Here is a 16,344-nt window from a genome sequence, read left to right on the forward strand (position 1 = left end):
TCTTGAGAGGAGCGGGGATAGAGGAAGTGGAGGTGACAGAGGAAGAAGAGGAGCGGGACAAAAGGGAATGGGGATGACAGTGAAGCGTGGGGGACATGGAATGGTGGTGTCAGGCGGAGGAGACAGTGAAGTGGGAGGATGACGATGAAAGAGGGGGACAAAGAGGAAGTGGGGTGGCAGTGGCGTGGGAGACAGGGTGTGGTGGTGTCAGTGAGCAGCGAGAAGGGAGATGAGGCGGTGGGGTGGCGATGGGGTTGGAGGCGGTGGAAGAAGGGTGGGGCGATGAGAAGGGAGGCGGGAGGCGAGGATGGTGGAGAAGAGGCGATGATGAGGCGGAAGAGGAAAATGAGAGGAGAAAGGAACGAAGAAGGGGGCGGGGTGAGAAAATGAGGGGAAACCCTTATTTTGAGTAAAACGAGTCAGACCCGGTCCATTTGTGGACTGGGTCAATTTTTAGACCGGGTATTAAGAGAATAGGCTAATAAATTAAAACACGAGTTATTCTAAAAATTGAGATAAGAGATATGGACTAGTCCAAAAATATTTAGGAGTTAATCGGACTTTGATTTGGGGTCCGGTAAGTCAAAATACGGACTGAGTGCAAGAAATAGTTTGACTTCTAAATTTGAATAAGAGACCTATTTTAATAATGAATATACCGAGGGTGACAAAATATTACTTAATACCAAAAAATGTGTGATTATTAGACTCGGGTAATAAAATCATATGGTGTTATAATAGCCGTGTAATAATATATGTTATTTTTCTTTGAAAATCCGCACTAAATAAATACTATTATTTAATTATACAAAGATAAATGCGTAAGCTGGTAAAATGCCGAAATGATAAGAATTGTGAATTATAATAATATTAATACATAATAATAATAATAATAATTATTATTATAATAGAATAATAAAGTGTCGGTATTGATAAGAGGCTAATAATTATAGTAAACATAATGTATATTTTTTATTTTTCCCAAAAATATTAGAAGCTTAAAATAGGTATTTTGGCAGAGAGGCGGGACAAAATTGGGTGTCAACAACTTGTCCCTCTTTGCCCGGTAATGATGAAAAGAGTTGTCGGGCAAAGACGTTGACTCAATAGTCTATTTTGTCCCGGCTAAAGGAAACTTGAGAGGATTACGACCGAACTCCGGTCTCTGAGTTGCCTACATATCTCGGGCTTTACGAGAATCAGGTCGAGTGTAGTTCTGGGATAATTACGACACCTGATCCCCGACTAGCGCAAACTTGCAAAATATTGTCCCAATGTTGAATTATGATGACACTGGGTATTATGATAGAACTTGAGAATTTTGGAAATTGAATTGCTCGAATATGAAAGAATACTTGTGATTAGAGACGAGTGTTCGAGTTAGATCTTTGACCCGTGTCGGGAAGTCTGATTATCCTTCCCGACAAACTGCCCCAGTTCGCTGCCGAAGAAAAAGTTCCACGATTTGATGTGTGATGCCAACTTTGATATTGTCAAAAGTCATCAGCTAAAAACAATTGTTAGCAATAAAGAAATATATGTAAATAAGCCAGGGTTGGAGAAGTTACACTTGCAACCCCTGTTTCAAAAGTTGAATCCACATTCGGAGGTGGATGCTTGAACTGAAATATAAGATACCCGCATTCGGAGGTGGGTGCCTGAACTTGAAATATAAGATACCCGCATTCGGAGGTGGGTGCCTGAACTTGAAATATAAGATACCCGCATTCGGAGGTGGGCGCCTGAACTGAAATATAAGATACCCGCATTCGGAGGTGGGCGCCTGAACTTGAAATATAAGATACCCGCATTCGGAGGTGGGTGCCTGAACTTGAAATATAAGATACCCGCATTCGGAGGTGGGCGCCTGAACTGAAATATAAGATACCCGCATTCGGAGGTGGGCGCCTGAACTTGAAATATAAGATACCCGCATTCGGAGGTGGGTGCCTGAACTTGAAATATAAGATACCCGCATTCGGAGGTGGGTGCCTGAACTGAAATATAAGATACCCGCATTCGGAGGTGGGTGCCTGAACTTGAAATATAAGATACCCGCATTCGGAGGTGGGTGCCTGAACTTGAAATATAAGATACCCGCATTCGGTGGTGGGTGCCTGAACTTGAAGTATAAGATACCCGCATTCGGAGGTGGGTGCCTGAACTTGAAATATAAGATACCCGCATTCGGAGGTGGGTGCCTGAACTGAACATTGAAATACCCGCATTCTAAGGTGGGTGCCTGGATTGAAATTGACATACCCGCATTCTAAGGTGGGTGCCTAAATTAAATTTTGAAATACCCGCATTCTAAGGTGGGTGCCTAATTTGAACATTGAAATACCCGCATTCTAAGGTGGGTGCCTAAATTGAACATTGAAATACCCGCATTCTAAGGTGGGTGCCTGGATTGAAATTGACATACCCGCATTCTAAGGTGGGTGCCTAAATTAAATTTTGAAATACCCGCATTCTAAGGTGGGTGCCTAATTTGAACATTGAAATACCCGCATTCTAAGGTGGGTGCCTAATTTGAACTTTGAAATACCCGCATTTTAAGGTGGGTGCCTATATCATGTCCACTTCCCATGGTGCAAAAAATGTAAATCCACCTCCACTTTCAGGGTGCAGAAAAATAAATCCAAGTTCACTTTCACAGTTCAAAATATAAATCTACGTCCGCATTTCACGGTACAAAATATAAATCCACGTCGACTTTGACGTCCGTATTATACGGTACAACAGTAAATTTACATCTACTTTCACGTCTGCATTATACGGCGCAAAAATAAATTCACTTTTACTTTCAAAAACATAAATCTGTATCCACTTTCTACAATTATATGTATATATTTTTTTTGTAATATAATTCTATTTCCACTTCCATGCTCGCATCCACAATGTAAATGTAAATCCACGTCCACTTTAGAAATAGTATTGTAAAAAGATATCCACATCTTAATCCATGTCCCGTTGTGACGGAAGTTAAATATATAATTAACCCCCACAATTTGATATACGATGCAATATTTCGATCTTGTTATCTTATTAACATACTTCATTCTAAAAGAATTTGATAATGATTTGAACATGTATGAAGTGATGAAGAAATTGAGGAATTCTAACCAATAACAGGTGATCAAGGTCAGTGTCCATGATTATATGTATTCGATCCATCGATGAATGTCACGAGCTAAAACAACTGTTAGTGATAAGAATCAATAGCTGGGTCTAAAAGAATTATACTTACAGCCCTTGGTTGAGAAGATGAACTTGTGTCCACTGTTGCAATTGAAATTTCGTGATGAGTGGAACGACGCCCACCGTTCGGCATAAGCTACCTGTGCATCCACGCTGAAGAGTATTTGCATTTTGAAGAAAGTTAACTTTTGATCACGCCCATAATTTAATACATGCACCGTGTTCATGTTAATTGGACCTGTCTCAACAAAGAAAAATTGTGAGTTTAAAAGAAAATTGGTTGACTTGTGCATGTCGGGGAACTTGGCTCTTGAATTGACTTTTGTCTCGGTTGTGTCCACGTTCTTCGATGTCTCACCACATATCTTGCTTCGCCGGGGAGTTTCAGTTATAAAAAAAATGTATTTTGAAAATAAAAGTAATGAGATTTAGATGACTTTGAAAGGAAATACTTAGTGGCTCTAATATGTAACATGATTAAGAAGACTCGATTTTTGAATTTACTCACATTTTTAGAAATATGAATAGACTTTTATTTAAGACCACTTTTATGCTACTTCTGAAAATTTGTCCCAGTTTCAGTCCTAGAGATGCTTGATTCTGTACAATTGAAAAGTAAAAACTTATAATGAAAGTTTTGAAAGTGATTTGACCGACTTCAAAATTTGTCCCAGTTTCAAGTCCTGAAAACACTTAGTTCTAAACAATCGAAAAGTGAGAAAGTTGTAATGAAAATTTTTTGAAAGCGATTTGACCGATTTCAAAACTTTGTCCCAGTTTCAAGATACTAAGACACATGAATTTAAATGGTGGGAAGACCAAAATCTTGTTAAAAATCCTTATGTATTTTATACGAACCAAAAATGTTTGGCCAAACCGAAGATAAAAATTTCAAAATAGAAGGGCCGAACCCGCCTCGGGTTGCCTACGTATCCCAAAGGAATCAGGCCAGACGTAGTTCGTGATGAACATAAAGATTTTTGAGTTTGTTTTGTTTTTTAATAAAGGGGCCGAACCCTATGTGGGTTGCCTACGTATCCAAAAGGAAATCAGGCCATGCGTAGTTCCACTCATACAACAAAAACACTGAAATATTTTGAAAAAGTGGCCGAACCCGATGTGGGCTGCCTACGTATCCAACAGGAAGTCAGGCCAAACGTAGTTCGTTCCAAACAAAATGACAGAATCTTAATTTAAAAAGGCCGTAACAAAACATAGAGGCAACATGACAAAAGGAACTAAATGTTCTAGTTGATGCCTCCGGCCTACTACAAAAAGGAAATTTAAACTTAAAATACTGAAACTCCCGGCGAACCGGGGCTAAGATAGAAGTCCAATTTTGCAACTCAGGTCCCGGCTCACCAGCCTATAAAGTCAATATTTCAGCAAAGTCTTTGATTATCATAGCATGATCATCTTCATCTTCCACGAACAGGTTCTTGACTCCTTCCACGATATCATCATAGGCAACTTCAACAATAAGATCTGAAGGTTTTAAGAAAGTTTGATCAATGGTAGGAATGGGTTTTGGCAATGCAATCTCCTTCCTTTTATTCTTTCGTGCTTTCTTCACTTCTTCCTCAGTTGGCTCATATCCCAAACCGAATGTAAATTGTTGCGTAGAGAGAACGACTGGCTCAACTTGCCCATTTAGTGTTTTCCCTAGCCCAAATCCAGGTTGGTACCCATTTCTCAGCATTTCTTTTGCAACCATAATTGCGGCACATGATCTTTTGAACTCTTGAGTTTGACATACTTCACTCTCCTTAGTGACATTCACAACCTCCCAAGCGTGGTAAGCTGCTCCGTCGAACCCTCCTTCTGCCTCGATGAATGGGGTGGATTGCTCTAGATAGAAAGACGTGTCCCCTTCTCCGTGTATACATATTTGTTGCTGATCCCACTCGAATTTGACAGTTTGGTGCAAAGTAGATGGTACGGCCCCTGCCAAATGGATCCACGGTCTACCTAACAACATGTTGTATGTCGTGGAAATATCAAGTACTTGAAAATCCATAATGAATTCAACAGGGCCAATCAACACTTTCAACTCTATTTCCCCAATAGGGCGCCTTTGAGCCCCATCAAATGCTCGAATATTCATATCACTGGTCTTGAGCTCACTAACATTATATCCGATCTTCTTCAGACTTGCTAATGGACAGATGTTGAGTCCAGAACCCCCATCAATCAATACTTTAGCCACAAACATGTTACGACACTTGACAGTTATATAGAGCGCTTTGTTATGCATACATCCTTCTGGCGGCAGTTCTTCATTATCGAAGCTGATTCGATGGCTGTCAAGTACGCGCTCAATCATCCCAGCTAACGCCTCACTAGTTGTTTCGCTTGGGACATATGCTTCATTCAAGATCTTCAACAGTGCATTCCTGTGCATATCTGAACTCAAAAGCAAAGAGAGAATAGGAATTTGAGCATTGGTCTTTTTCAACTGATCCACAACTGAGTACTCACTAGCCTTGATCTTCCTCAAAAATTCTTCTGCTTCGGTTTCTGTCACGACCCTTTTGGGAGGCGCATTGGTTTCTTTATCTTGCCCCAATCTAACTAGCTCTTCTGGAGAATAGCATCTTCCAGACCTTGTCATTCCTGATGTCTTAACCTTGTCAGTGATCGTGTCCTTTCCTCGACATTCCATCACAGTTTGTTGATAATTCCATGGTACGGCTTTTGTATCGAGCACTGGCAACTGATTTGGTGCTCGAACTACTTCCACAGGTATTGATGAAGCTCCTAATATCTCGACAGGCACACAACCCTTTATCACTACAGCCGGAGAAGCAACGGCTACAAAATCATGTTCCTCCACACGATCCACAGGCACTATAAATTCGGCTGGGTCATCAACATTTTCATCTATTCCAATCATATTTATCGTGGCCCCATCATGGGTCGGGAGTGGATTGTTAACCACATTTGGTGTTGGTGGTTTGACCGTGATCTGTTTTGCTTCAATAAGATCCTCAACCTTATGCTTCAATGCGTAACAACGATCAGTGGAATGGCCTTTTACCCCCGAATGATATGCACATGTCTTAGTGGGATCAAAGCTTCTGGGTAATGGATCTGGAATTCTACCTTCCACAGGATATACTAAGCCTGAAGCTTGCAGCCTTTCGAAAACAACGCTCAGTGGTTCTCCCAATGGTGTGAAATTGCGAAACGGTTTATTTGGGCGAGGTGCGGATGCATTGTTTGGATGATGAGGTTGTGATGGTGGAGCTGGATATGTTGGTGGTCGTGGAGCTCGATATGCTGGTTGTGTGTTGTAAACGGGGTAAGATATTTGTGGTGATTGAGGTTGGTAAGATGACAAAGTTTGGTCGTATGGATATGGAGAATATTGGAAATACTGTGAGTGAGGAGCGTTAGGCTGGTATCGTGGTGGTTGTTGATGGCGGTACGAGGTGTTTCCCAAAGCCATTACCGAGGCTGCTTCCTTTTCTTTTTTCTTTCCGTTTCCGAGAGTACCTGTTTGTATAGCCCTACTAGTAGACTGCAAAGCCGCAAGACTTGTTATTCTCCCCGTCTTAATGCCATCTTCGATCATGTCCCCAGCTTTGATCACTTCTGCAAATGTTTTTCCACCCATTGTCACCAAACGTTCATAGTATTCCGGTTCTAGTGCTTGAATGAAGAAAATAACCATTTCGGTCTCCTCCATGGGTGGGTGTACCCTAGATGCTTCTTCTCTCCACCGTATAGCATATTCTCGAAATGATTCGATCGACTTCTTCTGCAACTTTGTAATTGAGATTCTATCAGGAGCGATCTCAACATGAAACTTGTAATGATCCACAAAAGCATTTGCCAAGTCATCCCAAGTACGCCATTTGGTTGTATCTTGCTTAGAATACCACTCCAAGGCTTTTCCACTCAAACTCTGATTGAATAGTTTGACTCTTATCCCTTCATTCTTCCCCACACCAATCAACTTTTCACAATAGACCTTCAAATGGAAGAAAGGGTTCCCCGACCCATCAAACTTCTCAAATTTTGGAATCTTGTAACCTGGTGGCAATTCTACCTCAGGAAATGCACATAATTCTTCATATCTCACGCTTTGGTTACTACCAAGTCCACGCAAACTTCTCATGGCATCTTCCAAACTTTTGAGCTTTCTATTTATCATTTCATCATTAACTGACCGTGCCTCATTTTCAACTTCGACATAATGATCAACATCTGTGCGACATTGTCCTTGAATCTGTGTCATGGGTGGAGTTGTGGTATAAGTATACACTGGCGGAACTTGATGTGTGTCATGTGCTGGCGGTATGAATTGAGCTTTTGAAGAGGTGGTTGTAAATAAAAAGGGAGCATTTTGAGTGAGGTGTTCGGAACGAACTGGCTGAGAAGTGGTGAAATAATTTGCTTGGTTAAATTCGTCCAAATTTGGGAATGGAGGTGGCACAGGCAAAGTCTGACGAACTCCCTGGGACGGAGTCATATGTGGCGGTGTTTGAAAAAATGACCGGTTATGAAGTACCATATGACTTAGTTCGGCAACTCGTCGCTCCAGACGAGCAATGGTCTCCAAATGTGTTTCTGGTTCATTAGAGGACGTGGGATCACTCGTGATTGGTAAACTAAGAGATGGCTCAGATGAAGTGGTTGCATTGATCAAACTTTGCTCCATTTTAGAACGAGTCCTTTTAGTTAACCAGGCGATTAGTGATGAGTCAGAGTCTGATTTCTTGGCTCTAGACCGTGTGAAATATGGATGTTCCGCCAGTTCCCCTTTAGCACAAGTCAACCTTTTTTGTTTTGAAAATAAGTTTAAAAAGAAAAAGATAAAAACAAGAAAAAGAAAAGGAAAATGAGTCAGTATACGGTAAGGATAATATTATTGCATATAAACACATTATTGCACATAATACATCGCGTTTTATAATGCAAGGGACCTCTTTATGCCAGAGGTAGGCCTAACGAACATTGAAGGACAAACATGTCTTTTATGTATCATTCCATAACTCTTCTTACAACTAATTTACAAGAAAATAAAATTTATTACATGCCAGTTTAATAATACAATTTAAAGTTGATCTAGGATATCTAACGCTTTATCTCCACTAATTTCTTTTAATTGTCTTCAACCTCCGGCATTAATTTTAGATGCTCCACGTCAACCTGCAACAAAAGGTCAGTTTTTCTTGAAATACTTATCTATAGAGTACTAGGTCTACATATTCCACATATTTGTCCTTCAAATAATGCACATAGATAGTGAGTAGTGTCACTTAGAGTCATGGACTCTTTTGGACATTTGGTAAGGTTGACTAATGAACTTAATACACCAAGGGTATTAAGCCTCCTAGGTTTAAAATGATGCATGTCCTTACAAGGTTTTGGCTTCGCTCTACCCTAAGTAGACTAAGAATGGGTTTACTAGACGCAAGGTTCCCAAGCGGACTGCTCGAGTGAGAAGGCTACGCGGTCCCCGTTACTCGGGCACCCCGCGCATACGCCAACTCTCCTAAAATTTGGATTCTACGAAAGAAATTTGCGGGTGCGCAAAACACACCTCGCGTGTACGTGTGATAGTGTGAGTTTCCAGAAGTGGAAGAAATATGAACGGAATGTCAGTTTAAGGAAAGCAGTAATATACATATTACATAGAAGAAATGCACATAAGGAATGGAATACAAACATTTAAAAGCATATAAAACAACTGTATAAGGAAAATAAAGCAAAACAAACAAAATGTTCCACAAATTATTTATTAACCTAAGTTGTTATGGTTAGAGCCTAAGTTCCCCAGCAGAGTCGCCAAGCTGTCACACCCCATTTTAACCGGGTCGATTTAAGGAGTATGACGTATTGGTGATTCCTGTTTATTCTGTTTTAAGGAGTCGCCACCTAATTATTTAACGGTGAATTAGGACACCTAGATGTTAACTAAGGGAAAGTTAAAACTAAACCTCAATTAATAATCTGCTTAACCAGTGTGATTCTAGGTAAGGGCTCTATATTATCCTAAAGGGAAGGGGTTAGGCATCCTTTAGAATCCGTTAACTTACGGTTATCCGACCAACTTAGGTTAATTAATTAAATTAAATGTAAGGTTAAATTTTAGAAAATGACTTTAAAATATTGCTAAAGTTTTTAAGAAGAAAATCATGTTAATTAAAATAAGATTTAGAGAAAAGAGCTAATAATTTGTATGAAGGAAATTTAAATGCCATTTTAAATGAAACTTATAAATATTGCTAAGATTTTAAAATAAGATGCTATTTAGAAATAAAACTTGTTAAAAAAAATATATATATATATTTTACGCACGAGAGGGTTTTAGGTAAAATTCACAAAATATTATTAAGGTTTTGAAAAAAAAAGAAATATAATAATGCTATATGAAATAGGTTTAAACATACATTAATTGACCCCTTTTTATGATTTTAAGAGTATACACAAAAATAGCTAATACGAGTTTCTTTATCCTTTTACCGTTTTCTCATTAGCTACGCATAACTGAAAATACACGATTGACTCCAAACTTGAAGAGTTATTTATAAAATATCCTTGAGTTTATACTCGTGTATTAGTGACATTTTAAAATGTATATGATAATAAGAATAAACTATGGTCCTCTTTACTTAATATATAGTCATGCCATTTTGCAAATCCGTTATTCCCAATAAAATAAATATTAGACATTATAAATAATTTTAACATAAAAAGAAGAGAAATAAACTTATGGAATTAATTGTTAGTCTTCCTTAAACCAACTACCCGTTTCTAAAACTAAACCTACTAATTCATTAGGATTCATCTAAATTAACAAAACAAGATGTTAGTCATGCAATACAAATTAAATGCTTAAAGGAATAAAAATAGAGGAAATAAATCAAATTGAATGGGTTCAGTCCATTCTTTGGACTGCTGCAATCGGGCCTGCTGTTGGACTTTGGCCCAATAATAATCAATGGGCTGCTACGAACTGTTGCCGCTTTATGGGCCTTGGCCCAGAAATTTTGCACAGCTGATGGGGGTTGACTCGGTGAGAATATCCCGTTGGGCTTTGGCCCAACATTGAATGCGGAGAAATAACGAGTCCCTCGGACTCGTATGCGATGGTTATGCAAAAGATAAAAGGGGAAAAGATTAGTATACACTCAATGAATATGATAAAAATATGTAAAAAAAAATATAAACTCAAAGTAGATCAGTAGATGATATATAATATGTATATTTAAAGTATATTTCATGTATACACAATTCAGCCACTATATGTTTATGACATACGAAAGTAGGGCAACACTCAAAACGTAGGCAGCAGTAGCAGATGCCATAACACGTGATATTTAGAGTACACCTGATATACTTGGATGGTATACACTAATATATGACCTTTGTATACATTGAGTGTATATTAGGCTTATATCTATGTATACTTTGAAGTATACCATGCCACAGAAAAAATCAGGTAGGAAGGGGATAAGTAGAAGTAGTTGGTGCAGCACACTGATGTCACAGCCAACAAGTTCATACAGGAGGGGATGATTATTCCAATATTCATTAAAGCCTAGACAGTATCTAGTCATATAAACCATCTTGATTATACTAGCACAGTCCACATCATGATCAGGAAACCTCCCAGGGTAATCTATACCAAACAGAATGAGAATCAGTTCCTAAAGTAAGAAATCTGGACACTTATTTCTTATAAGAGAAGAACATCACGTAGGTTTGTTTAACTAGTCAGCTTCGATTCTAAATGATTCTCTGAATCTGCCACAGTTCCCATGCATACTATGTTCCTTTTGAGTTTACAGTATCTATTTTTGCACTTGAAACAAACTTTTGTTTCTAAAATCTGGGTTCAACCTGATATTGGCCAGCCAATATTTATTCCTCTTAAAGCAAGTCTTTCAAGTGTACTTGAGCGTAACATCACCAGTTTAGTAAGTCATTACTTTCAAAACTCATCTTAAGCAAACAAAGCAGCATTTCAGCAAGAAAGAGAAGGAAACTACAAACCTGTAAACCAATTGAACCTTACATTGAAGCATGCATAGTCAACATGATCACGAAAACTAAACTAAACAGGACCAAACATGTTTATTGTAACCAAAGTAACTGCAGACAGGCTAAAGCGCAGCTAAGGGGGACAGAAATCAAGCTAGTTTCATATGACACATCTAATAATGCTTTCAACTATACAGATGGTGTGCTATTTCACTAAAATGGAAGACATACAACCTGAACAAATGAGTTACAACCTTTAAACATGCATTACAAATTATTTAAACATACACCACCAGCTATTCAGATAGGTATATCATCCTTAGTATAATCGTAGATAAACACTTAGTACCTATGGAATCCTCACTGACCAAATGGGATTATATTAACCATAAAGGAAAGCCAAACTTATGAGCAGATTTACTTCTAATCATGCCATAAAGTAACAATGAAGCAGACAGGAAGAGGCTCGGTTTAAACTAAAGATGATATGTGCATGATTTAGGCAGCTATTAATCAATCAAGTATAAGCAGTAATCCATTCCTCTATATTAAAACATTTTTTGGTTATTTTGAGCAGGATTCATCAATTCTAACCATGAGTCAGACACACATCTTGATATATCGAAATAGGCCAAATAGGCATGCTTCAAATCCCACATCAGTCTAATGGAAAATCCAGCTTAATTAAACCAAACCAGCTTAACTAAACATGAGACTGAACTAATCTAACTAATCCATCTGTTCCAAAACCAACACATTGATCATGAAAACAGAGAAAAAAAATAGAAAATAAGAATAAAAAGGGAATTACCTTCTTCGGGTGCAGCGAAGTGGGTACGGGCTTTCGAATCTATGCTCGAACACTTCAAATTCGATGTCGCGAGACTCGCATTCGCGACAAACGCAGAGCAGACGAGAAATTGTTTGAATATATTTTTTTTTTGATTCGGTGTTTCGTGATACTGTCACAATCAAAAGAAAATATTTTGCAAGGGGTTTCTTGAACAAAAAAAAAGATTCTGGGGTTTCCCCTCTCCTCCTTAGTTCGAACTTTCCTCTGTTTCTTCAAGGGATTTTGGGTATTGAAAGAATTTATCTTGTAGGGGTTTTTTTTTCGAATCCAAAAAGCTCTTGTTCTTCGGGAATTTTTCGATTAACAAAACAATAGGGGTTCAGGAACTCCTCCCTAGTTCGAGTTTTCTCCGTTTCTTGAGGGTAATTTCATGAACCAGAAAAATCTCCCCCCTTTTGGCATTAAAAAACTTGTATTTATAGGGTGGATTAGGTTTTTCTCTTGAGAGGAGCGGGGATAGAGGAAGTGGAGGTGACAGAGGAAGAAGAGGAGCGGGACAAAAGGGAATGGGGATGACAGTGAAGCGTGGGGGACATGGAATGGTGGTGTCAGGCGGAGGAGACAGTGAAGTGGGAGGATGACGATGAAAGAGGGGGACAAAGAGGAAGTGGGGTGGCAGTGGCGTGGGAGACAGGGTGTGGTGGTGTCAGTGAGCAGCGAGAAGGGAGATGAGGCGGTGGGGTGGCGATGGGGTTGGAGGCGGTGGAAGAAGGGTGGGGCGATGAGAAGGGAGGCGGGAGGCGAGGATGGTGGAGAAGAGGCGATGATGAGGCGGAAGAGGAAAATGAGAGGAGAAAGGAACGAAGAAGGGGGCGGGGTGAGAAAATGAGGGGAAACCCTTATTTTGAGTAAAACGAGTCAGACCCGGTCCATTTGTGGACTGGGTCAATTTTTAGACCGGGTATTAAGAGAATAGGCTAATAAATTAAAACACGAATTATTCTAAAAATTGAGATAAGAGATATGGACTAGTCCAAAAATATTTAGGAGTTAATCGGACTTTGGTTTGGGGTCCGGTAAGTCAAAATACGGACTGAGTGCAAGAAATAGTTTGACTTCTAAATTTGAATAAGAGACCTATTTTAATAATGAATATACCGAGGGTGACAAAATATTACTTAATACCAAAAAATGTGTGATTATTAGACTCGGGTAATAAAATCATATGGTGTTATAATAGCCGTGTAATAATATATGTTATTTTTCTTTGAAAATCCGCACTAAATAAATACTATTATTTAATTATACAAAGATAAATGCGTAAGCTGGTAAAATGCCGAAATGATAAGAATTGTGAATTATAATAATATTAATAAATAATAATAATAATAATAATTATTATTATTATTATAATAGAATAATAAAGTGTCGGTATTGATAAGAGGCTAATAATTATAGTAAACATAATGTATATTTTTTATTTTTCCCAAAAATATTAGAAGCTTAAAATAGGTATTTTGGCAGAGAGGCGGGACAAAATTGGGTGTCAACAACAATCCCTTAGTAATTTATTAATCCATTTCTAATTGGTTGGTAAATTAGCAACAAAACCCTATCATTGGTAAATGGTTGGTTGGTAATTCGTTGGTAATCTGTTAATAAACTATACTCCATTTTTTCTATCATATTTACCAACCGAAATATACTCGGTTGGTAATATTACCAATGAAAGATGTTTGTTGGTAATATTTCGGTTGGCAATCCGTTAGTAGGGAGTTGCTAAATTTGGCGCCATTTTTTCCCGCTATATTTACCAACTAAATTATTTAGTTAGTAAAATTTTGGTTGGTAATCCATTAGGAATCCGTTGCTAAATTCTGAAAAACAATTATGTTACAAATTTGTTAGTAATTTGTTGCTAATTTACTAACAAATTTGAATTGTTAGTAAAATCGGTTGGCAATTCGGAGTTTTCTTGTGGTGGAAAAAACCCGACTTGTGGTTTGGTGTTGAAAAACAAAACCGATCATAATTGGTTTTGTTTGGTTTTAGTTAAAAAAAAGTCAAATCGAACCAAACCGAACCGAGTATTTGATTTTTAAAATATTTTATACATAAAAATATTTATTTGTAATGTAATTTGTAGATATTTCTTAAATTTTTTCATGGTTTTTTGTCTTTTATAATATTATTTTAAGCTTGAACATAGAATTTTGAATGCCAATAAGTTTTATATCCCATAGATATTAGTAACTCAAATAAAGTCCAAATCAAAACCAACTCAACACTAATGCTAACAAAAGAAATTCAATTCTAACACTAAGAATGACAGTAATGTTGGATATCTATTCTTTAGTTTTGCATAATTGATTTAGAGCGTAAAAATACATAGCTTAATTTTTTGTTTGTCATGTAATTAATACCTATTAGTCGTACTTATTTTAGCATAACTTAATATTTAGATTAAAGTCAGTTTCTTTATGGCTTATTAATTAACAATACTTATTTTAACCGATTTTATTATCTTTTTTATTGAATATTTTAATACGATGTCATCACCCATCTCACATTTTGTGTTATTTTCTTAAGAAATACCTTAATTATATAGTTGTATCTTACTAGTACTAAAGAAATATTTAAAGTAAAAGTCATATGTTTTGTATGAAAACTTTTTTCAGAAAACATCCGAAAAACCCGAGAAAACCCGAAGTTGAAAGCGAATTTTATTGATTTGGTTTGATTTGGTTTATAAATTTAAAAACCCGACGCAATTGATTTGGTTTGGTATTTAAAAAATCCAAACCAACCCGGTCTATGTACACCTCTAGTTATGATTATGAAAGTTCAAAGTTAACTTTTCTAAGTTATGTTCATGTTTTACTTCTTTCCAAAGGTTGCATAAAGTTGCATAGCATATAAAGCATGTTAACGTTAGAGTAGTCAAGTTGGTTCGCCTAGTTAAGGCACAAGATACCAATCACGTCTTCAGAAATCAAGTCGTGACACCAACTTTAAATGAAAACAACATGATTAATTATTCTGACAAAGCCTGAAGAGAGAGTGAAAAAGGAAGTCAGGCTAAAGCCTTTGATCAACCTTATTATTATATTGTCACACAAACATAATACACCAACTACTTGCTGGCGTATATTTATTACACATACATAAATAGATAGCTTCTTATTTTGTGATCAAAGACAAGTTGATATTGAGACTGTGAAGTTCCTTCTGATTAATGGCAAGCAGAGTAGCAATAGCAAGCATAATTTGTCAAGTGATGATGTTTGTGTCCCCATTGATATTTCTTACAAACACCATATTCAGCTCCAAACCAGTGCTTGCAGTGCTGGCTACATTTGAAAGAATAGTGGCAAGGTCCATGCCACTTGTGATTTTTCTTCCAACAATATTTTCCTTCTGCCATTTGCATTTCTGCATGAAACAGAAATTGGAAACCAAGAATTTATATAAGTGTTTGAGATATAGTTAAAACATGACTTTATGTGATTTGTGATGCATAATATAAAAATCAAATGATTAAAGATATGCTCTTTCTAACCGTTTAAACTTTTAGATGCATTTGCATACTCGATACGAGACTTTATAAAACTAAATATTTTCCAATACTATAGCTAACACACTAATTGATAAAAAAGTTTAGCCAAACCTAGAAGTATGCTTAAAAAGTTCTTGACTCACCAGTAGCAGCAACAAGGAGAAGACAAAAGAGGAGGGCAATGAAGGCTGTGCATTTAGCCATGGCTTGCTATGTTTTCCTTTTAATTTGGATATATATGGTGAGGAAACTGGCAACATAGATGGTGATATTTATAGCATATGAGGCTCAGTATTGTCAACTTAATTCTTTTTTGAACACTTCAAAGATTAAGTAATTATCAAGTATACACAAGCAAGGGAAAAAAGAAAAAAGATAAATTCCCCTCCATGCTATTATTATATGATGATGAACAGACTATGATAAAGCTAGTTTGGAACTTGAATGGTTCAACTTATATCAAGATAGAGATGATGATCAGACGGTTGGACGCGTTCAAGGTTAAAAAATGCGTGTATGAAACACAAATGTGAACCCAAAATAAAAGTTAAAATATTTATGCAATCAAATCACTTATAAGATAATTATAAGTAAATTTTTACGATAAATATTACTTCGCATGTAATTGCTTGATAAAAATTATAATCAACCTGCTGTAATATGTTATATTACGAAAATATTTTCTGATATGGCAATATATATTGTATATGATTAAATCCTAATTTTCTTGATTTGTTCATCATTGGAAGTTTAATTACGTGAAAGATTTAGAATAACATACATTATCGTGTAGAAAGACATA

General features: G+C 37.2%; 1 protein-coding gene across 1 annotated transcript; it reads right to left on the reverse strand.

Annotated features, from left to right (window-relative positions):
• Window positions 1-15,055: 15,055 nt before the first annotated feature.
• On the reverse strand, window positions 15,056-15,786 carry LOC132602184 (defensin-like protein 19). The gene is made up of 2 exons (XM_060315163.1): window positions 15,686-15,786; window positions 15,056-15,418 (listed from the first exon to the last, which is right to left on the reverse strand). The coding sequence occupies exons 1-2, from the start codon at window positions 15,744-15,746 to the stop codon at window positions 15,219-15,221; spliced, it is 261 nt and encodes an 86-aa protein (XP_060171146.1). The 5' UTR covers window positions 15,747-15,786; the 3' UTR covers window positions 15,056-15,218.
• Window positions 15,787-16,344: the final 558 nt, after the last annotated feature.

The sequence above is a fragment of the Lycium barbarum genome, chromosome 7 (genome assembly GCF_019175385.1).
Source record: "Lycium barbarum isolate Lr01 chromosome 7, ASM1917538v2, whole genome shotgun sequence".
NCBI lineage: Eukaryota > Viridiplantae > Streptophyta > Magnoliopsida > Solanales > Solanaceae > Lycium > Lycium barbarum.